This window comes from Anthonomus grandis, chromosome 8 (assembly GCF_022605725.1).
Source record: "Anthonomus grandis grandis chromosome 8, icAntGran1.3, whole genome shotgun sequence".
Lineage (NCBI taxonomy): Eukaryota > Metazoa > Arthropoda > Insecta > Coleoptera > Curculionidae > Anthonomus > Anthonomus grandis.
This window is the reverse complement of record NC_065553.1, coordinates 8215631-8239570: the sequence shown is the minus strand read 5'-3', so window position 1 is coordinate 8239570 and position 23940 is coordinate 8215631. Positions and strand designations below refer to the sequence as shown.

General features: G+C 31.7%; 1 protein-coding gene and 1 long non-coding RNA gene across 2 annotated transcripts; one reads left to right on the top strand and one right to left on the bottom strand.

Moving 5' to 3' along the window:
* On the top strand, nucleotides 1–18151 carry LOC126739563 (replication protein A 70 kDa DNA-binding subunit). The gene is made up of 11 exons (XM_050445318.1): nucleotides 1–185; nucleotides 275–534; nucleotides 601–900; nucleotides 5767–5929; nucleotides 5985–6189; nucleotides 6254–6366; nucleotides 6430–6608; nucleotides 8763–8859; nucleotides 13885–14100; nucleotides 17685–17879; nucleotides 17933–18151. The coding sequence occupies exons 1-11, from the start codon at nucleotides 153–155 to the stop codon at nucleotides 18038–18040; spliced, it is 1869 nt and encodes a 622-aa protein (XP_050301275.1). The 5' UTR covers nucleotides 1–152; the 3' UTR covers nucleotides 18041–18151.
* Nucleotides 18152–18262: 111 nt separating this feature from the next.
* On the bottom strand, nucleotides 18263–23940 carry LOC126739565 (uncharacterized). The gene is made up of 2 exons (XR_007661656.1): nucleotides 23707–23940; nucleotides 18263–18429 (listed from the first exon to the last, which is right to left on the bottom strand). It is a non-coding gene; the product is annotated as an uncharacterized LOC126739565 (long non-coding RNA).

Genomic DNA, 23940 nt, shown 5'->3' with positions numbered 1-23940 from the left:
ATGTCAGTAATGGACGGTTAATGGCGCCAAAATAATAGATTTACTCAGAAACACCGCTTTATATTACGTCTTTATGCTAGTATTTTTTGTTACAAATATTTTTTTATTACCAAGTCAGTGCTTTTTCTGCATCTTAAATTCTTTGGCTCAAAATGGCACATTTGCTCACCAAAGGAGCCCTTGCGGTAAGAAATTACACTTCCTTAACAATTGCTGTCCTAGCCCTAAAAATCAACATTTCTTAAACTGCTATATGGCTATTTTATTCTTGTAGGACATTATGCAGGGCGGAAACTATGACCAACCCGTTGTCCAAGTATTAACCATAAAAAAAGTGAGCTCTAGCTCTGGCCAACCTGAAAAAGATAGGTACCGAACCTTTATATCAGATGGCCAGAACACTGTTTCATTTGCGATGATGACTGCTCCGGTATATGCTAAAATTGGCCCCAATAAAGAAATTCAGAAATACTCTATTATGAAAATTAGAAAGTATGTTACTAGTGTGATCAATAATTCAGAGGGGAAAGATAGGTAATGCATTATTACTTATTTAATGTCTAATTTAAACTGTACTCATATTTTTTACATACTCATCAGCCGTGTGTTGCTTATCCTTGACTTTGAAATATTGGAAGATGGTGATGGCATAGGGCAAAAGATAGGTAATCCTGTGCCTTGTTCAGACAAGAGTGCATCGGGGACCTTGAATGGTGCAAGCATGAAACCTGGGACAAATGATGTTAAGCCCAACAGCAGGCCTGCATCTAGTCCAAATGGAGATTGTGCACCATCTGCGAAGGTGCCACGGATGTTGGATTCTGCTAATGTAAAGTCTAGTACCAGTAATGGACAACATCTTACCCATCCCATATCAAGCTTAAGCCCATATCACAACAAGTTAGTATCTATTTATTTATTTTAAATTTATTTTATTTTATTTATTGAATCAATGGAAAATTAGCATTTTAACAAAACAGGAATGTATTAGAATTCATTGGCACCATTATGTACTTAAATTACATGTCAATTGTTTATTGTGATCTTATTGACCTAGGCTGTACAAAGGTAAAATTTACAAACTTAATAAAAGTAAAACATATTTAATGGGTAGGTCAAAGTAAGTTTTCTTGACTCTAATTTAAGTATTTTGCATAAAACTAATTTCTTCTTACACCTTAGTTATCAATTCTTATGAGAATTGATTATTAAGGTGTGAATCACAACTAAAAATAAAAAAAGCTTGCATTTAAGTCAATTTTTAAACTTTTTAAATTTGAAAACCAAAAGATTATTACAGGTAATATAATTCTAAAGTATCTTTTTTTTTAACCTATACCCAACGAAATTAAGCAGTCTTATTAATTACATTTGTTTTAAAGTATGAAAGATTAGGTAAAGATCAACACATCCCAAGACCTCTTGTTGCTAACAATTTATCTATTAACATAATTTACACTCTATAATAAATTCCTAAGTGAACATTCAATGCTAAATTTCTTTAATACAGATTTATTTGTTACATATATCAACAGTTATGCAGCCACTTGCAGATACTACCTTAACCCTTTGAGGCCGGATTTTTTTTTTTTAACTTTTGGTGGTTAACATTTTTGTTTTGCTCAATTATTTAATATGTTTTTAATATTAAATCTTTTTTTTTGCATATGAGTTAGTTACAATGAGGTGTGCTCACTGTAAGGACACTAGGCAGATAAACAAAAAAAAATTGACAAAAACTAATTTTTTATTGCTAGAAAAATACATTGATTATAAAAAATTTATTTGGTATGATATTGATGGAAACAGTTTTTCTTATCTGAAAGGCACAGGGCAACATCACACCTAAAAAAATAACAATAATTAACAGCTACCTTGTACAATGCCATCTTGATTTGTGAGGTTCCGCCTTGGTACTACAAAAAGCACATCTTCCAAGCTTGCCATATAGAGGCATGTGGGAACAAGAGTCGTACGGAATTTCGTATGGTACAATACGTTTGAAATGATTCACCGTTGCTGATGGCCGACCCCTTTTCGGTAAACCTTGTTCAGCTCCCACAAGTCCTAGGCCCTCTGAAAGTCGAAAAAGTTTTAGCGAAAGTTGCGCATTTGAATCCGTTCTTTTTTGATACAATATGAATGCATTAACTAAGGATAACTCTATGAAATAGAAAAAAATTCTATGCCACCACTTTTTTGACTTTCGGTCAACCTCATAAAGAGTTTTTAGCATGTCCGTCTTATCCACGTATCCCATATGCATATTATATTTCTTTACTAGTTCAGGACAAGTAACATCTTCGGCGGAACCATCTTTTTTTGTGCGGGAAACCCATTGATTTTTGCATGGATCCAGATAATTAGTTAAAAAATTGACTGGCCTATTATCCATCCATTTCAAAAATGTCAACCCATCAGTGCTAACTCCAATCGAATTCACCCCTTGTTAACTGCTTGTCATCTAGTAGATCTGTTGGTAGATTCTTTCGATCTTTTTTGACGGTACCGCAAGCGTAAATCAACTCAGTTTGCAGTTGTTTTTGCAGCTCGACTGAATTAAAATAATTGTCAAAATATATTTCGTACCCTTTTCCAACTAAGTCTCTCGTAAGGTCTCTAACAACTCTACCACCAAGAGACTTTTCGTTCATTTGACCTATTTTACCAGTGTAAATCTGAAATTGACATACGTATCCTGAATTTTCGGAACGAATCCAAACTTTATAGCCACGTTTTACTGGTTTCTTTGGCATATACTGTTTTAGGGAGCTTCGTCCTTTGAATCGGATCAATAGCTTGATGTTGACTTGGTTTCAAACCATTTTTATATGTATCAGATAATAAGAATTAAGTAACTACGGGCCAATAGCTTTGACAAGCACAATAAGTAAAATTGTGGAGAAATGTTTTAAAAAACAGTTGACATTCTTTTTAGAAAAATATCAGTTATTAAATGAAAATCAATTTGGATTCCGGGAGGGCTCGAGTACTGAAAATGCAATGTGTAGAGTTACAGAAAAAATAGTAACAAGTCTGGGTCAAGGCAAAAAAGTTATTGGTGTGTTTCTTGACCTACAAAAGGCATTTGATACTGTGGAGCATCGTATTCTGCTTGGAAGATTGAATAATATTGGCATTAGAGTGGTTCCAAATAATCTAATAAAATCTTATTTAACTAAAAGGTTGCAGGAAATAAACATATCAGGACAACATAGCCATGAATCCATAGTAGAGTGCGGTGTTCCTCAGGGTACGGTGCTTTCTTCGTTGCTGTTTATTATCTACATAAATGGCATTTTATCAGTTATAAATGAGGGTTTTGTATACTGCTTTGCTGATGACACTGCAATTATAATATGTGGGAAACCTGGGAAATTGCTAAGAAAAATGCTGAAATAGCGATGAAAAAAATTAAAGATTGGCTGGATAATAGCATGCTTTGATTAAATGTTGATAAAACCAAATTCGTTACCTTTTCAATTTTAAGTTCATATATACCTAACTATCAACAAATAAAATTGCATGAATCACAGTGAATAACTATTAACTGTAAATGTGAGAAAACAATAGGGAGAAAAACCAGTTTAAAATACTTGGGAATTATCATCGACCAAAATTTGTCATGGAAAGAACAAGTTAAAAGCGTAGCTGATAAAATTAGAAAACTGATATTTAAATTTTATGAGCTAAGTAATAGATTTTAAAACACTAAAAACAGTTTACTTTTCACTAGTTGAATCAATAATATGTTATGGGCTTGTGATATGGGGGAGTGCGGGTGTGACTATTTTGGAGAAGCTCATTATAGCACAGAAATGGATCATTAAGGTAATGCTTTTTAAAACTAAAAGATACCCTACAAATCTAGTTTACAAAGACAGCAATTTGCTAAACATAAAACAGCTTTTCATTAAGTCAGTTATAAGAATTATGCTAAAATCAGATTTTTATAAAAGAAGTATATCTCATGGTTGCAATACTAGATTGGCTTCTCAGAATAATGTTTGCCTACAGAATCCTAGACTTACAATTTGTCAAAATCATGTTTGCTGTATTGGTCCAAAAATTTATAATAGTCTACCTCAAGAATTTAAAAATAAATCATATAAAAAAGTCAAAAAAAAAATTGGTAAATGGATACTTGATAGTAATTATGAAACTAGTTATCTAATATAAAAAAAAAATATTTGGTATTAATAGTTATAGCCAAGCTGTACAGAGTTGTCGTTTAGGTGCAGGTTGGCTAACATCCATGAAAACCTGTCTCTTGACATTATTGAACTTATGAATGGATCTCTCATTTCGAATCGTAAGGAACCAGTATTCCTTGTGGCTGGGTAGCTTTTTTATGCCCATTATCAAATTTATTGCAATAAAACCCTTTATTTCCTTTACATTAGTAGGCGTAAATGCATGACTATTACCTCCGTTTCTTTGCAAGGCATATATGTTAGTTTATTAGTTAGAGGGTTAGGGGTTTCTATATCGGTGGGAATGTTTGGTCCTATTTCTTCTCCAAATTCTTTAAAATTTGGAACAGTGTGAGTTGGAGTTAGTCCATATAGTTTTTTTGCGAATTTCCTGGGCTCGTATTAGTGACAAAGGTAGTTCATCCTCACTGCTCCATTCGGCTAAGTCAGCATCAGCGTCTTGGGACAAAGTATCATTCCCAAATATAATAGGTATATTTTCTATGTCAAACAAATCAATTGCTGGCGACGCCGCTGCCGTTGGGCCTACTATTTCTGCGTCCCCTTCAATCTCATCTTCACTAACATCTCCTAACTCGCTAATGTTGTCACAAGGAATTTCTTCCAAATAATCATACAGGTCATTGGAGTTGAGATTTATAAGCTTGTTATAAAATTTATCTGTAAATAAAAATAAAATGCCATAAAAAAAACCGTTAAAAAAATACTCATGAAATTTTGAGAACATTATTTGCCTAAGAGACTGGTGTCACCTCCCTGAGCACACCATATATTTTCTATAAAACTAATAGCTTTTTCTCAAAATTGCATTCTAGCAATAACATAAATATCATCCTAGATATTTTATTTTTAATATAAAAGCAAATCTTACCACCCATGGTCCCAAAAACTGCTCTAACAACCAAAAAACAGGGAAACTTGTTACTACAACAATACCACGTGCGAACATTAATATGCAAACTGTCCAAATAATCCTCGAGTCTTGGGTAACAATGGGTAACAATTTAGGAGCTAAATTGTCATATGTATATAAATTCAATTTGTGCATAGCTTCAATAGCCTCACACTATAGGCATCAAGATTTTATATATTTTTAAGTGAATTAATCAATTGTTTAAAGTTTAAATGATGCCCTACATTTACTATGTTGATCAAATTTTAATGCATCTAGATATAGCCATAATTTAAGGAATCATTATTTCTTTAAATGTAAATTCCATAGAAGCAATTGCAAGGCAATGGTCTTCAAACAACAATATCTAGAATTCAAACAACCTTTATTGATATTATTTTAATGAATAATGATTTTGACTTTACTACTTGTGTACCTCTTACAACATTTCAAAGAAAATGTAAACTTCTCAAGTGGGCTATTTTGTAGAAATTAGAACCTCGAGGTTAGTTATTTTGTATTACTTAGTAATGTAATGGAATAAATAAATATTCCAATTTGTAGATTTTTATTTAGTTATGTGAATACCAAACAAATTGTATAAAGTTTCTTAATAAATAAGTCATATTATCTACTAGACTATTTTTAACTCATTTTTAGATGGATTATAAAGGCCAGAGTAACAAGCAAAAGTGATATAAGAAAATGGGAAAATGCAAAGGGTTCTGGTCAACTATTCAGCTTTGACTTAATTGATGAAAGTGGGGAAATACGCTGCACAGCTTTTAGGGAAATGGTGGATAAATTTTTCCCAATGATTGAAGTATAATTTTTTTTTGATGAAATATTTTAAATTTTTTACATGGGGTAATTTTAAGGTGGACAAAGTTTACTATATCTCGAAATGTCAATTAAAACCGGCAAACAAACAATATAGCAGCTTGAAAAATGACTACGAAATGTCAGTCACGTCCGAGACAGTTATAGAAGAATGTCTTGACGACCCTATGGAAAAATTACAAACCCGTTATGAATTTGTTCCTATTAGTCAGATTGCCAATATTGAAAAGGATCAGACAATAGGTTTGGCAGTAGATTTAAAAAAAAATATATTTTAATTTTTCTATATTTTGATTGTTTTCTTTAGATGTAATTGGAGTGGCAAAACATACGTCCGAACTTCAAACGTTCCAAGCAAAAACGACCGGACGAGAATTAAAGAAAAGGGATGTTCAACTTATTGATCAAAGCAATACTGTAGTAAGTATTATTTATGTCATATTATATTAATACACTTTTTATTATTATAATTTTTAATCGTAGGTAAGTTTAACTCTCTGGGGCACTCAAGCGGAAAACTTCGATGGCTCTGGCAATCCGGTTATTGCGTTAAAAAGTGCACGAGTTGGTGAATTTGGTGGTGGAAAACAAATTTCTACTATTTCAAGTACTGTTATGAAAATCAACCCAGAAATAAAGGAGTGTTACCAGCTTAAAGGATGGTAAGTTTCAGTTTTTGTACTTTTGCCCCATTTTTAGATACAACACTTATTGCTTTTATTATTTTAAAAACAGTTTTACTAAACATTTTGTTAAGGTGTTTTGGCATTAAACATTTTACTATATTTTTAAGAATTTAATTTAGAATACCTGACAAATCATTGACCCAATTAATGTACATTGTCTTGTTCATCAGTAGTATTTGAAAATGTTTAACTTATTATACATAATAAGTTAACGAATGGTTCTCGAGTTTGAGGTATTCTTTTAAAAAATTGCAGATGTTCATTATCTCAAGCATTATGTACACTTTGTAACTTGTCTTTAACTACTGAGTTCTTCATATTACTTCAGAGTTATATATCTTCTATATTTAAAACAGAGTGAAGTGGTGATTAAAAAAATTATTAAAGTATATCCCCGTCAATTAATAAATAATTCGACGCTCGCAAATAAGAAGATCGTATCTCGAAAAAGCCCGTTTTGAGAAAAATGGGTTTTAAGTTTCAGATTTTGTTTATGATTTGTAAAGCAACCACTACAGATTAGGCATTAAAATTTTACAACGGTATAAATATGTTATTTAGGCACATTTTCAAAGAAAAAATATTTTTATTTTTAATTTTTTTACATGAAAGAATAAAATTTCATACTAGAAAGTAGTCTTAGCTCAATTTCGTCAAGAATCGAGTTACGATGTTCTTATTTGCGAGCGTCGAATTGCAACAAAATAAAACGGTAATTTAGTTTTTTGGGGTAATAGGAAGTAAAGAGTTGAAGTAGGTAACTTTATATCCAAGATCATTGAAGCCAGACGCTGCTTTCCTTTGTTAGTTAATCCATTTGTTAATTACCTTAAAGCAAATTGTTGAAATTTGATGTTCACTGATTTAGTTTATTTATTACACTGATTCATACTGAAATTATCTTTAATTATTGTTAATGAACTTGATTGCAGAAACATCTTGATAGACTTTCTCATTGGTGTGAAATAAATTTCTTAAATAAATGAATTAGATTTCATGTAATGAGAAGAAAGTTTTATATACATATATCATTCCATATTTTATATAAAAGATCATCATGGAATGGTCGGAAACTGAAGCTAAATGAAGTAGCTAGAGACTTGGATATACTGTTTAATTATAAATTAAATTTCAATGAATAATAAGACCAACTATTGGTAAAAGCTAATAAAATGTTAGGATGCAATGAAATCACTATATGTTGTGTTAGTGAGATCTCAATATTTATCTCAATGTAATGTCTATAAATCATTGCTGAAAATTTGTTTGATCTGAACCACAGGTATTCTCCAATACTTGAATTGCTTGCATTGGACAAGAAAAGAATCATTTGAAATTCATTGTCTTTTTAAGTTATTAAATATCTTACCCTGACTTACTTTTGCAAGTTAAATTTGCTATGAGACAAAATTATTTATGTTTCTATTGAACAAAATTTTGGTAAGTGATCGTTTTTAGAAAGATCTCTAGAATTTTTAAACATAAAAAAGAGGTTGGATGTTTTTAACAATTTAGGTATCTAAGAGGGCTTTATTAAACCTCCACTTAATGTGGCATCTCTATTGTATAGTAACGTTTTTTGTTTTTATCAATGATCATTTAAGTGTGTTCCTGATAATTTGTTTAATTTATCATTCAGTTCTAATTTTGTTAGTTTTTCGAATGTATTTGTTTTATAGTTAATCTGTATTATGAAATTATAGATTTGTAATTGTAATGGGGCTTTCTAGTTACGTAAATAAATAAAAATATATTTGCTGACTCTTCTGAAACTTTTGACAATCAAAATACAACAAGCTTGCAAAATATTTAATTATCAATATCAAATTATATACAATTGTCACCAACATAATAAATTAAATAGTTCGTGCTATTCATATAGTTCCTTAGTATTTTTTTTCTATTGAACCATGAAATGAATAGACTACTGTAGAACATAGTTTTTACAATAGTCAATAGGGTATAAATATATATTGTATTGGCATAAGACTAATTACATATAAGATAATTACAGACACAGTTTGGAATTTAATGTAAAACACTCAATAGGTATAAAATTCAAGAAACAATAAAAATATTATCACAATTTAAAATCCAACCATTCAGCTAAACTGAAAAACTTATTTTTAGGTATGAATCAGTGGGTGCAAATGTGAATGTTAATGATATCAGCTTAAGAACTGGTGGTCCAGGAAATTTCCAGACTCCATGGATGTGCTTCAAAGAGGTAATTTGAAAAGGCCATATATGCTTATCCTTTATTCAGAAGTTAAGAAGAGTTTAATACAGTGAATTGTCCTCTTGGGAATTTAGTCCTGATTGAAACAACATAAATTAGTTAATTTTTATTTATGCCATTTTAGTCACTGTGGTTTAGTCACAGTGGTGGCCAACTAATTAGAAACGATTAAAAACAATACTTTATTCAATGTTTCGGTTCTTTAAAATAAATGAAAACCAACTTGTTGTAAAATTTTGATTGTTCATTACAACAGCAATATATAATTTTTTTATAGACATTCCACTAAGAAATTTGTAAGGAATGCAGAATATAAACAAAATTTATAGATAACACAGTTGGCCATCTACTTAGAAACGACGAAAATAAACGCGCGTATAATTCATTTCAAACATTTGTACTGGTAACAATTTGTGTTTTTTGTATCTACAAGCCTTGTCTTTGGGTCTTCCACAGTTTAAAATGGGAAGAAAAAAAAATTGTGATCCGTCAATGGATAAAATAATTTTTACGCTAAGGGAAAGAGGTTGGACTTATAGTAAAATAGCTGACCACCTAAAATGTTCAAAAAAAAATGGTTTTCTATGCACTCAAACACATAAAAGAACATAAAAGGTACGAAAATATTCCACGCAAGAGAAGATCTAAAAAAACCAGCCAACGAACTGATGAAACTATTGTTCGAATGCCTAAAATGAATCCATTTTTAACCTCCAACCAGATTAAAGAACTTTCTCCAGCTATCGCGATATTATCACGGACTATAAGACGACGACTTAATGAGGCCAACCTATTTGGACGAGTATCCCGCAAGAAACCACTGCTAAAGAAGAAAAATCGCCAGGCTAGATTAAAATTCGCTAAGGGCCATATTAATTGGACCATAAAAGAGTGGAAAAAAGTATTATGGTCTGATGAGACAAAAATAAATCGCGAATGTGAGAAGACCAAGGGGTGCGGAAAATAATCCGAAGTATACAACCAGCACAGTCAAACATGGAGGTGGAAATATAAAATTATAGGGATGTTTTTCGTGGCGTGGTGTTGGTCCATTAGTGAAAATTGACGGTATTCTTGACCAAGAAAAATATAAAGATATTATAGAGAACCACATGTTGCTGTTTGCTGATGAAACTTTGCCGGTGTCTTGGGTTTTGCAATAAGACAATGATCCCAAGCACACGGCTAAGTCTGTAAAAAAATGGTTTGACGATAACCATGTTGATGTACTTGATTGGCCCTCATGTAGTCCGGATCTCAATCCCATTGAGAATCTTTGGAGAGATCTGAAAAAACTTTTAGAACATAAAAATATTAAAAACCTTAAAGATCTGGCGGAAGAAGCAGAGCAGGCGTGGAAATCGATACCACTAGCGAGATGTCAACATCTGGTGGAGTCAATGCCCAGGAGATGTAGAGCTGTCATTGAAAATAAGGGATTTGCTACAAAATATTGATTTATTTAGGGTTTAGAGTTCTTATTTTGTTTTTTTAAATTGATAATTCTTTGGTTTCTAATTAGTTGTTCAATTCAGTATTTGTATATTTTTTTTTTAAAGTTATATATGTGATTACAAATCCACTAAATTTATGGTAATATTAAAACTAAGTGTTAGTTACGACAATGGGCGAGAAATTTAAGAATAAACAATTTTATTTACAAAAGATTTATGATTTTTATTAATTTATTCACACTGTTTCTAATTAGCTGGCCACCACTGTATATGTGACCGTAACCAGAACAATATATTCAGTCTTACTTGAAAAAATATTTAATGATCAGTTGTTCATCAAGGATGAAAGAGATATTCGAAATTCCTTTGAATTTGTTAACAATATGGAAAACAATGTAATATGAAAATTTTGAAATTGTATCTTTAGATGTTGTTTCTCTTTTTACACAAGTACCCACAGATGTAAAGAGCAAAGTAACTGAAAAATGGCCTGTGATTACCAACAATGTCGTCGAAATCCCTTTATCGGTTTTTTAAATTTTGTATTTAACAACAGTTACTTTCAATACAAAGATACTTTCTCAAAATGATACTTAAATTACTTTTCAGTTCAACACAAAAATTCTAGACAATAAACGTATTCATTTAACATATTATGTAGAAATCACGTAACTTTTTATTTAAATGCAAATTTAATTGTAAATATGAGCTATAATAGATAAAAAATTCATATGTATAATTTAATATACAGGGTTTCCATCTATAACCTAACACATTTTAACTGTTTATAAGTCGAGAACGGAAAATGACAACAATGTGCGGTTTTCACAGAACTTCATCAATATATGAGGTAAGACCAGGAGATCAACAGAGCTTAATCTATTGACTTATGCAGACTATCTGGCGAGCGTCTTGGACAGGGGTGGCGAGGTTCACACTATCTATACCGACTTTTCGAAGGCGTTCGACAGAGTCAATCATGAGATACTTTTGAGTAAGCTTGGAGCCGCGGGTGTAGGGGGAAATTTCTTGAGATGGTTTCGCAGCTACCTATCAGATAGGTCCCAAATTGTAAGGTCAATGGCTTCATGTCCTATGAGCTAAGCGTTCCCTCAGGTGTTCCTCAAGGATCACATTTGGGGCCGCTTCTTTTTAATGTTTTTATGAACGACATCCACTCATGTTTTAAATATTCCAGATTCTTATGTTTTGCAGACGACCTGAAATGTTTTCTAGCTATCTCCTCTCTTAATGACTGTGTCAATCTACAGTCAGATCTTTCCAGACTGGAAGAGTGGTGTGTTCAGAACTGCATGGATTTGAATCCAGCCAAGTGCTATAGTATTTGCTTCTCCAAGCGTAGAAATACCACAACATTCGCATATTCCTTGTGCAATAGACCCTTGTCGAATGTGACAACAATTAGGGACCTTGGAGTCATATTCGACTCATCTCTTACATTTAGCTTTCATATATCTGAGATAGTAACAAAAGCCCTTAAAATAATAGGTTTTGTCAAGAGATGCACAAGAGATTTTACAAATACCCCTGCTATCCGCATGCTCTACTGTACATTGATCAGACCTTTGTTGGAGTATGCCTCCTCAGTCTGGAGTCCTCATTATGCCTGCTATATTTACAGGTTGGAACAGGTGCAACGGAGAATGCTGAAATACCTGGCATTTAAATCCACAATTGATCCTGTTGACAACTACCATTATGATTACAGGGTTCTGTATGAGCTGTTTTGTCTTCCTCCTCTTGTTGTTCGTCGGGAACAACGGGATTTAAAAAATTTGTATAACCTTCTGACTGCTTCTGTAGATTCACCAGACCTGCTATATTCAATAGGTCTAGCAGTACCTACGAGAAATACAAGGTCAAACAGCCTTTTCTACCAACCTTTCTGTAGAACAAACATCAAGTACAATAGCTTTATTGCTAGATCAGCCAGGCATGCAAATAATAGTACATCTCTGAACATAGATTTCAATATAAGTCCAAGGCGCTTTGCTAAGTTTGTTGAGGATTTTCATGTGTGACTTTGTATATTGTTGTGGGGTTTTTGCTATTCTGTTTAATTGTGTGTACATACTATTCATACTTCATACTATTGTGTGCTGGTTTAAACCAATTTTGGAGGTGATAATTGGGTTCAAGGGAGTGAAAACTGAATTTAATTAATTTTATTGTGTTCTTTTGTTGTATATTTTTTAAGTTCTCCTGTTGCTATTATTTATTAATCCTGTTTTATTCTATGACTGTGATAGTGATGGGTTGTGAATATCAAATGATAATTATATAAAATAATACTAAGTATAAATTGTTTGAGGTTATAAATTATTGTTATTGTAAATTATGCTATTTCTGTAAAAATGGGTAATGCCCGTAAATAAATAAATAAATAAATATTTTTAGTTTTTTTTGACAGTGTTGCCAAGTTTCAAAATTTACCTGAAATAGGAGGAAAAAAATTGATGATTTTCAAAGGCCCATTTCTCAAAAATTTTAAATATAACCCTGTACTTTTTAATTTCACATGAAAGCCTGTTAAATCCCCTTTCCGAAAATGTATAAATTGTCTTAAATTCATTATTATTTTTTCACAGAGCCAATTTTAGTAAATGACACCTTTTTGAAAATTTTCCTAGAATACATATTCAGTGATTGATGAATATTTTCTGGTAATTGCCTACATATGTATCGCTTTAGCATGATCATTATTAAATAGTCTGCGCTATTGCCATCTCTATAAAAAGTATTTATTCTATGTATTAAATTACAACTATTTACAACAATTTTAACAACAAACAATTAAAGAAATTAATTTTACTAATTCAATTTTTTTCCTCCTATTTCAGATAAATTTTGACACTGTCAAAAAAAACTTTAAAAATATTGATGAAGTTCGGTGAAAACCGCACATTGTTGTCATTTTTCGTTCTCGACTTATAAGCAGTTAAAATGTGTGAGTTTATAAATGGACTCCCTGTATAACATTATCAAAACTGGACAACATACAATTCTCAGACATTTATTCTTTACTCGAAAAGTTTCATATAATACTAGAAACTTTTAACTACTGACAATCTCTATGCATAGCACTTCAATCTTTGCAAAATCATTTGAATATTCAAGTATTCGCATGTGGAATGATCAACTCAATCACACGAATGTTTTTATTAAATGTGAATACAGAATCATATTTTAAATGCATAGAATCATGTGTCATAGACCTGCTTAGCAGTTTCTTGATTTAAATTTATATAAAGTTAATTTTTGTATATTTTAATAATTACAATATGTTAGTTTTAGTCTTGCCTCTTTCCTCTCCTAGGCTTCTAAGTTGCTCTTGCTCTGATTTCTACACTTTACTTATTACCTACTAACTTATTTTAGGCTTTAATGTACACATACTATTATTTTTACTATACAGTGGCAAAAAAAAATCGCGGTACACGACACAAAAATATATTCATGATAAATTAGTAGAGTAGTTAATTATTGTTCAATCTTTAATAAAATTGTTTTGATTTGACTGATTTATGGTGTTTTAAAGGTTGTCGATCAACAAGTGGGCATGCACGATAACACCAGAGGTGAATTCTATCAAGTCAAGGGCACCATTCTACTTCTCCGAACTGAAAACTGTCTTTACAAAGCGTGTCCCAGCGAGAGTTGCAACAAGAAAGTCGTGGACCAGAATGACGGGACTTTTCATTGCGAAAAATGCCAGAAGAGCTATGAAGGTTTCAAGTATAGGCTATTGTGTAGCGTAAGTATATTGAGTTTATATTTGTGGTTTTGCAACAATATACTGTATATTATCAACTATTAAAATATAATAATTCAAGGTGGAGACAAATGAATTAAGATATCCAAGCTAATAAAAAGAAAATAAACGAAATGAAAAAAAATCTTCATAGACAAGAATTGTAACTAGAGTTGGAAGAATCAAATGCATCAAATCCTACCCTATCTGTTAACTTTATGTTTTTACTTTTTACTAAGAAATTATTCTATGGTACTTAGAATCCCTGTAAACAATTTACTATGTCAAAAAAGTTTTTGGTATAGTACTCATCCTTGTCAAAAGCATAAATAATTAGGATTGCTACAAATTTTGGTCTCATAAATTGGAGAACCTATAATAAGTTACTATGGATCTTACTGGTACTTACTCTGCTTCATGTATTTTGGGTAGTAAATTCATTTCTGGGTATATATTTTATGGTTGTAATTGGGTCCTTATTCATTTTTCAGTTTTAACATTTTCATCTTTCATATAATATATTGCGTGTAAAAGATCTGGATGAATTTTAATGGTTCTTAGTCTTTTAAAGTAGATTGTTAATTTTTTATCGAATGGTATGTATAAATAACAAATTTTCTGGTGTATCTCAGGACTCCCACACAGGGCCTATTTTATTTAGTTATGACCTTTGTGGTGCTATTTGTCACTCGGAATTTTTTTTATTTGCAGACAACCTAAAATTGTAGAAGGTGACAAAATCCGCATATTTTCAAAATGATGTTGATGACAAGCTGTGTTTTTTGATGGTCAATAAATAATCTTTAGAGCATAATATTAAAAAAATTCTTAAGCATTAGCATATATAAGCATTTATTAGTTTTCGAATCTGTTGCTACTGTTGACCTCAGACTTGAGTGTGCTACTAAACAGTAAATTAACATTTGTGCCACATTATAATGAGGTTGGTAATAAGGGTATGCAATTTTAGTTTTGCTGTGTGTAACTCGGGTCTGTTTTTTATCTCAAGATGCTCTATTTTTCAATTTATCGTTCTGGGTTTGAATAGGCCTTGCGTTTATTATATTGCCATTTAAAAAGCATTTTTTCATTCCATAGCTTTCAAGGCTGACATTGAAATTTACCAAAATGTTCATATTACTTATAAGTTTATAAAAGATTATGAATATCTTTTATTATATTTAGAAGGACTCATTTAAATTTTTTCATATTTCATAAAATATTAAGTTGAATTGACGAATGCTAAATGTATTTTCTCTTTTTTACAGCTTTGCTTGGCAACTTTTAGGTTTATAACAATAAATCGATTTTGAATTATCAATAATAGATGTCAGAATGCTGTTATGTTTCGTTTTCCTTTTCATTATACTAATTATGGTTTCTGTTCTTCAAACAACAGAATGATGAGAGCATTTAATGGACTTAATCTTGACCTCTTCATACTTAACCTCTCGTTAATTCATTTAAATTAAAACTTAAGGAATTAAAAGACTGAAATTGGTGACAAAAACGTAACTGTTTCAATATGACTCGGCACACCAAAAAAACATTGTAGAACATTTGGAAAATGGTGAAGTTGCTCTTGAAATGCTTTTAGATCTAACCAAAGCGTACGATTGTTTGAATAGGGACCTGTTTATACAAAAAATTACAGAAATATGGCATAAGGGGAAATGTAATAGAGTGGTTTAGGTCATACATTAATAAAAGAAAACAAATAGTAAAAATATCAAAGGATAGGAAAACAGGTTATTCTAAATATGTATTTAATGATAATAGGAATTGCGCAAGGCAGCATACTTGGTCCGGTATTGTTCATAATATTTATTAATGATCTTCATCTCCCAATACATTCACCTAGCCAGAAAATTGTTAAATATTCTGATGACAATAATATTATTATTACTGGTAAATCATTAAAAGATTAATGAAATCAAACAGAAGAATTCTTTGACATGATGAGGAGATGACCTGCTTATACAGTCGGACAGAATACGGTCAGTACTAAACAGGTCACGAGAGTTGTTACTAGTTTATAAGGTCTGATGATGCTTTATTAGCGAAACATGTAACCTTCGGGACATATATAAAGGATATTTTGAGACCGAGACTTGGGGTTTTTACTTTTTCTCTACTTACGTAGGTCTCGAAAATGCCAAGATTTTTGAATCTATTGTTAAACATAGTATAATTTTTTGGGGAAAAGATAGCGTGTTTCAAAATGCTTTTATTGTTCAAAAAAGGTTGATAAGAATTATTTAAAAAATGGGTTTTCTTCAAAGTTGTAGGTCAGTCTTTAAAGATTTGGGTATTTTGACCGTTCCGTGCCTTATATATATTTGAATGTTTAATGTTTCTTTTCAAAAACAAACATCTTTTCCAATCAAAAACGGAGCATAATTATAACACAAGGACATTAAACTTTCGGTATCCACTTCATAAACTTTCACTAACAGAAAAATCTATTTATATAGAACTATTTAACTCCCTACCCGAACACATAAAAAAGTTTTTGTTGACATTATTTCATTTCATGTACAGTGTTTGTAATCGTTATGTGATTTGAAATAAAGAGTAATCTCTTATTATTAAAAACATCGACGGAGAAAATAGATTTTCTCCCGAGTAAATTCCATAGGTCGGTGAAGGAAAAGAAAAGGCCTGTTGACTTTATATATTTTAATTAATATTTATTCTAGATTGTTCAACAGCCTATGTACAATGCCTTAACTGTAACAACACCTATGATTAGCTTTGATTATAAATAGGATATACAAAATAAAAGAGATCAATTTAAGTAGAGAGAAATCAATGAGCGTTGCTTGACGACGAGAGTTGGAGATAATAATAATTAAGCTGGGAGGTCTAAAAACTGAGAGAGAGTCGTAAAGAGAATGCCTCTATGTTATTTTACATTTTTCCCAAACCTCTTAAAAGGTAGATATTCTTGCCACCCAAGGGTCGCGTCCTTTTCTGTTCCCAGAATTTTGATAATTACAAGCGAGCCATAGAAGAGAAGGCACAAAGCCATTTAAAATGAATAAAAAAATTTTCAAATGATGTTTGAACACGTAACCTTACGTTTTCGTTTTTTTTTAAATCAATTATTCTTGTAAATTGGCTCTGCCATTTAAATAAAAAAATATTCTAAGTCAATTATTAGATTCTCATGGGGTATTTTATGCTTTTCATAAGATAAATTTATCAGCAAATGCCAGCAACTGTTACATTGTTAGAAAAACTTATGTCTCTAAGATTAATAAACCATTATGTATTAGAATCACAATCATTACTCTGTGACCAATGTTTTGTGATATAAGTTTAACTAATTTTATTTTTTGTTTCCATAGATTCAAACATTTTAGTAGTAGAATAGATATTATTGTTCTGTTTAGCAAATTTTTTAGGTTATTCTGATTAAGGTGTCAACATGGTTCTTAACTTAGCAATTATTGTAAATTGTTCCAAGACTTCTGTTTGGGAAAAGATTATTTTTGCTGAATGTTTTTTTTTGAAAATTTCTGTTGAATTAAAAGACTTTTTTGAGAAAAGAAAAGATTCTGTTGAGTTCCATCAATTTATTTTAGATGAACGTCGGCGATTGGAGCGGCAACCAGTGGGTAAGCATGTTCAGCGATGAGGCGGCAAAAGTAATTGGAACCACTGCTGATGAAGCCGGTGAATTATTCGATAATGATAAGCACAGATTTACAGAATTAATGGAGAGTACCCACTTCAAAGAGTTTATCTTTAAATGTAGAGCAAAGATGGAGAATTACAATGTAAGTTTTGATCTTGTTTATCGGGTAGAAGTTTTTGATAATGATTTTTTTAGGATGAAAGTCGTCTTAAAACTGTGGCCGTAAGAGTTGATCCGATAAACTATGAAGAATATAACAACCATTTAATTAACAACATCAAACAACTGACAAATAATTATTAAATATGTTGTTATAATCTGTATTTGGTATGTGGATGCTTATTTTAAAAACAAAAATTATTTATAAACATTTTTTTTACATAAGATCTAAATATAATTTCAGTTTTAAAATAATTTACAAATTTGCAGTTATTTTCTATATACTTAAGAAGTATTTTCGCTTTTAGACCATAATATAGGGTCAGTTTTTTACTATTATTATGTTTTAGTGTTAAAATAAAACAGTTTTGTTCATAATACGGGTTTTTATTTATCTTAGACTTAATCCTAGCTTATGATTATAATTTTATTTAACTAAATGTAATTAAATATTTACATAATATTTTTACAAAATGTGCATTTGATCTGCTGAATAGATAATATCCTCTATGCCCATCTTGCTTCTTGACAAACTGAAAAAAAAGTTGACGTAAATCAATATGCATATTCAGTACAATAATCTAATGTGTAGTTTCATACTTTAATTTATTTAAAGAATCAGTGAATTCCGCAGCTATATCGCCATTAATATTTGTATATAAATAAATCGCCGATATTCAATGGTTCACATTCCAATATAGCAGATGTGTCAGGACTGCCAGGTTAATAATTTCCAATGTATTTTATAATACCATTTTGTTTTATTGCTTTAAATTTAACTTTTTTTTTATTACTTTAAATTGCCCTTTATAATAAGAAATAAAGACGAAGATATTCTAATTTTCAAAATTGAAGGCATTATGTTTTGAACAAACGCTTATGGTCATCGATTCATCACCATCGATCATCATTATATTGGCTGGAGACTTTAATATCAACTACACTGATGAAACCCTGCCACGTACTTTTTAGGGTATTTTAAATTCTTACGACTTGAAAATGCACGTTCTTTCTCCCACCCGAATAACTTCTTCATCTGCAACTACAATTGACTATTTCTGTACAAATTTTGATGACGTTTATGCACAGTACTCCCATCTGGTATTTCCGACCATGAAGCTATTCTTGCTAAAATGCCATATAATACTGTATTATCTTCATCTCATTATATGGGAAGAATTTTCAGCAGGAGAAAATTCAATGCTTTTTCTGCTGCTACAGCTTCGGTAAATTGGAATGCACTTGAAATGGATTCTGACCCACTTACTTTATTTTTTCAAGTTCTGTGTGATAAGATCAATCAGTGCTTTCCTAAGATGAAGCTTAAAACTAAGAAACGAAAACCATGGGTTACAAGAGGCCTTACAATTTCAGCTAAAAACCTCCATTTTTTGACTAAATTGTGCAAATATACCACAAATGAAAATATCCTTGTATATCATCAGAAATACCGTAGTCTGTACAGAAAGACAATTAAAGCAGCAAAATCTAATTATGGGGTTCGCTTAAATATGTCATCAAATAGGCAAAGAGAGTGTTGGTCGATTATTATTGATTTTAGACATTGCCATAGAAAAGTATCTGAACTGGAGTTAAGACCTGACATTTTAAACGACTATTATCGTGATATACCTAATATCTTGCTCAAGGGCATTCGTAGTAACATTGATCCCTTACACTATCTTCAGCAAGTGTCGGTTGAGCATTCATTTTTCTTTCATCCTCTCGATCTTACCGAAGTAAAAAATGAAATCAAACGCCTAAAAAACCATAAATCATCTGGAGCTGATGGGATATCTTCGAGGTTGTTACTCTTTTTGCCTGATTCAGCCTTAAATGCTTTAGTTTCTGCCACAAACAATTCTTTACATATCGGCATTTTTCCTTCATGTTTAAAAGAGGCAGTGGTTATCCCTCTTCATAAGGGTGGAGATTTGGATCAGCCTTGTAATTTCCGTCCCATTTCTATTTTGTCTACCCTCTCTAAGATAGTTGAAAAACTTGCAAAAAGCAGAATTTTGTCCTTTTTACATCATAATGGCATTTTGTCTGCAAATCAGTTTGGATTTCAAGCCGGTAAAGGGACTCATGATGCTGTTTTTAGCTTTTTGGAGAGCGTCTATGTGTCCTTGAATTCTGGAGAGTCATCGGCGGCAGTGTTTTGTGATCTATCCAAAGCATTTGACTGTGTGGATCATGGAATACTGTTATCTAAGCTCGATAAATATGGTTTTACGGGCGTAGCGTTGCGATGGCTTGAGTCCTATCTATCAAATCGTACTCAGAAGGTTACAGTGTTTGGGCGTTTGTCTGCTTCTAGATCCCTAAAATGCGGCGTTCCCCAGGGTTCAGTATTGGGACCACTGTTATTTTTACTGTATGTGGATGACTTGAGTTCATTGAAACTGCAGGGCAAGGTGGTTCAGTTAGCTGATGATACCACCATACTATGGAGCCATAAAAATTCTGATTATATTAAGACTTGTATCCCTGAAGACCTTCAGATTTTATCAGGATGGTGTGCTTCCAACAGGCTCGTGTTTAATCTAAGAAAGACGTCTATTATGGGGTTTAAGTGCGATGTTCAGGGTCTGATGTTTGACAAAAATTCCCTCTTGCAGAATAAAGAGTGCTGCAAGTTCCTAGGAATTACCATTGATGGTCACCTTTGGTTTGAAGATCATATTTTACATTTATCTGGGAAATTATCTTCTGGATGTTTTGCAGTAAGAATGGCTAAACAAGAGCTGGGAGGGGTGGTTGCACGTTCACTGTACTTTTCACTTATTGAATCTCATATTCAGTATGGCTTGCCTTTTTGGGGTTTAACCAATAAGGGGCTACTTAACATTGTCTTTGTTATTCAAAAAAAAGTAGTTAGATACCTGTGTTCTGCTAAGATAAGAGATTCTTCCAAACCCCTCTTCATTTCTAAAAAAATCCTAACTCTTTTTTCACTCTTTATCTTAGAAACAGCTGCTCTTATTCACAAAATTCCCAAACTACCCTCTGACACTGGCCATTTGACTCGTCGTGTAAATGATGTTCCCCTATCTATTCCTACGTCTTCCCTTACCAAAAACTCATTAATTTAATTACAAGTAAAAAAATTTACAATCATGTTCCTCTATGTGTTAGGCATATATCGGATGTTAAGAAATTTAAAAGAGAATTAAAAACGCTTTTATTGACTAAAGCATATTATAACCTGGATGACTTTTTTAATGATTTTTAACCTTGGACTTTGGTTTTAACCTGGTTAACTTGGTTTTAACCTTGGACATGTTGGAAAGTTTTTTTTTTTCATGAAAATACTAAATTTAATTAAAGACTAAATTATTCTGTTGGGTTCTAAAAAAGACACAAGAATCTGGATTCCGATATTCAAATAAATAATGAATATAATAATGCCGACAAGAAGGCAATGCATGCATAAAACAAAAGACAGTTTGTTTGTATTTTATTATGACAGTTAATTATTTAAGTAATCAAATTATTGCGTTGGTTAACTTATTAATTTTGCTATTGTTAAAAGTGTTGTTAAAAGTATTGTGAAAAATGCGTTTTTCAAGTAATGAATACGCTGATATTCATTTTTGTTATGGATTTTGTGATGGAAATGCGGAGGCGGCAGTTCGTGAATATCGAAGACGGTATCCAAATAGAAGAATTCCAGATGCTCGCGTGTTCATTAGAACACATCAAAATTTTAGGAACTTTGGTCTACGTGGTAATAATGAACAATACCGAAACCAGAGAAATAATGAAAATCGTGTACTGCGCACTTTTGATAATAATCCAAGGCTGAGCGCTCGCAAGGCAGCTCAACAACTACAAATTCCTTCCCGCGAACCTTACACGCTGACCACAGGCATGCATATCACCTACAGCCTGTTCAGGGTTTACACCCTGGTGATGCTGAAAAGAGAGTAAGATTTTGTCAGTTGGTTTTAAACTCAACAGAGGAAAATCCCGACTTTTTACACAAGATACTTTGGACGGATGAGTCTTGTTTTACAAGACGCGGAGTGATAAATTTTCATAACATTCATGTTTGGGCACAACAGAATCCTCATGCAATTCGGCCAAGATCGTTTCAAAATGAATTTTCGGTTATTGTTTGATTGGGCGTTATTCGTGATAATGTTTGTGGTCCGCATTTCCTACCTCCAAGGCTAAACTCACAACTATTTCTGGAGTTTTTAAATAATAGTCTGCCGGACTACATTGAGGATTTACCCATTAATTTGAGACATGAAAGTTGGATACAACTGGATGGAGCCCCCCCACATTTTGGAATAGGTGTAAGAAACTGGCTTAATAATAATTAGGCCGACTAGGGAGGAATAATATTAATGATCAAAATGGTATTGGACCAATACCCTGACCACCCAGGTCACCAGATCTTAATCCACTAGATTTTTACGTTTGGGGAAACATTAAGGATAAAGTTTACGCTAATCCCGTATTTAACAGAGAGGAATTAATCTTAAGAATTCAGGAAGCATGTAATGACATGCAAAATCAAAATTTTGTGGTACTGGCTGCAAAAAACTCCTTAATAACTCAATGTAGAAAATGTATTGAGGTCGGTGGGCCGCATTTTGAACAACTTCTTTAATTATTAATTGTTTTTATTTTGTTATTGTTTTTAAATGAATTAAATGTGTTATCTTCTTATGTGTTTTTATAAATCAGCATTTTTTTTACTCGCAAACGGTGTGTTGTATGACAAAAAGTAAAGAGATGTTTTTTATTTTAAATTAAACAAGGATTTCATAAAAAAAAGAAATTTAAAAAAAAAAACGGTGGCGAATCATTTTTTTAATTAAAATTAATTAAAATTGTATGAAGATCGGCCCGCACACACGCCACTGGTAAATAAAATTAATAATTTTTGCACAAAAAGATGCGTCTTGATTAACTGTCTAAACGTGCCAAATTTCATTAAAATATCTAAAGTAAAGTTTAAGAAAAATAAAAAAAATTGATTTTTTTAATTAGAATTTTGACACCCTGTAATTTTTTAACGAATCATTTTTCGAATATTATTCATAATAGCAAACTTATTATTTTTTCATTCTCCATCAGCCATTTAATTTTCCGCCATTGAAACCGGACCACCCTGTATTTTAGTACTGCACCTAGGTACGACTGTACTTGAATTGTGTTTAATAGTATAAAAAAATTGTACTTACTAGTTGTAAGTAACATGAAAATAATTTTATTAAAAGGGTTATTAGCCATATCCACAATTTGTTTTTAAAACTTTCTTTTCTGCAATATTTAATTTTCCCCTAAATCTAAAAAATGCTTTCAAGTTAAATACAAATTGATTTATTGCTGATGAATGTAGTGACTTAGAGTGGTTTCGATTTTTTTTAAACAATATTTTTGTAATTTTTTTTTGCATTTAATTTCCCATCCAGGATCATATACTTAGGGTGTACACATGAACTACTCCAGAATGTTGTATAATTTAAAATATTTGTGTATATTTAAATTTTGAGAAATTTGCTCTATTTGATTTAAATAGTGAAGATGGGATATATTTGTGAATCATTTTGTTGTCAAGCCTTTTAATGGCTGCTTTATAACAGAGACATAGATTAAAAACAACAGTGGACCCAAATATAGAATTTTATGCAAGGCAAGACTTTAATGTTAGAAGTTTGGGTTGTAAATTTTAACAACCTTTACAAGGATAGAATAGTGTCCACAGCAGGAAATTAAATAGGAAATCTAAGAAATTATCCAAGTCACTGACTGGTTTAAAATATAATGCACTGGAATCAAAATGCTTGTTATACCTCAATTGCTTATAATGCCTCCATGTAGGATCTCCTCCTGGCATAGGCTCCCAGGCAGGCCAATATGCCTACTGCTGTGATAGTAAGTATAATTAATAACGCCAAAGTATCCCCAAAATCAAACATGTTCGTTAGGGTGGAAAAATCCAAAGTTATGATGAAAACGAACTGTTTATACACAGGGTAGATAGGAACACCCAAGCATAAGACAGTTTACAGTTTGTTTTTGTAAGA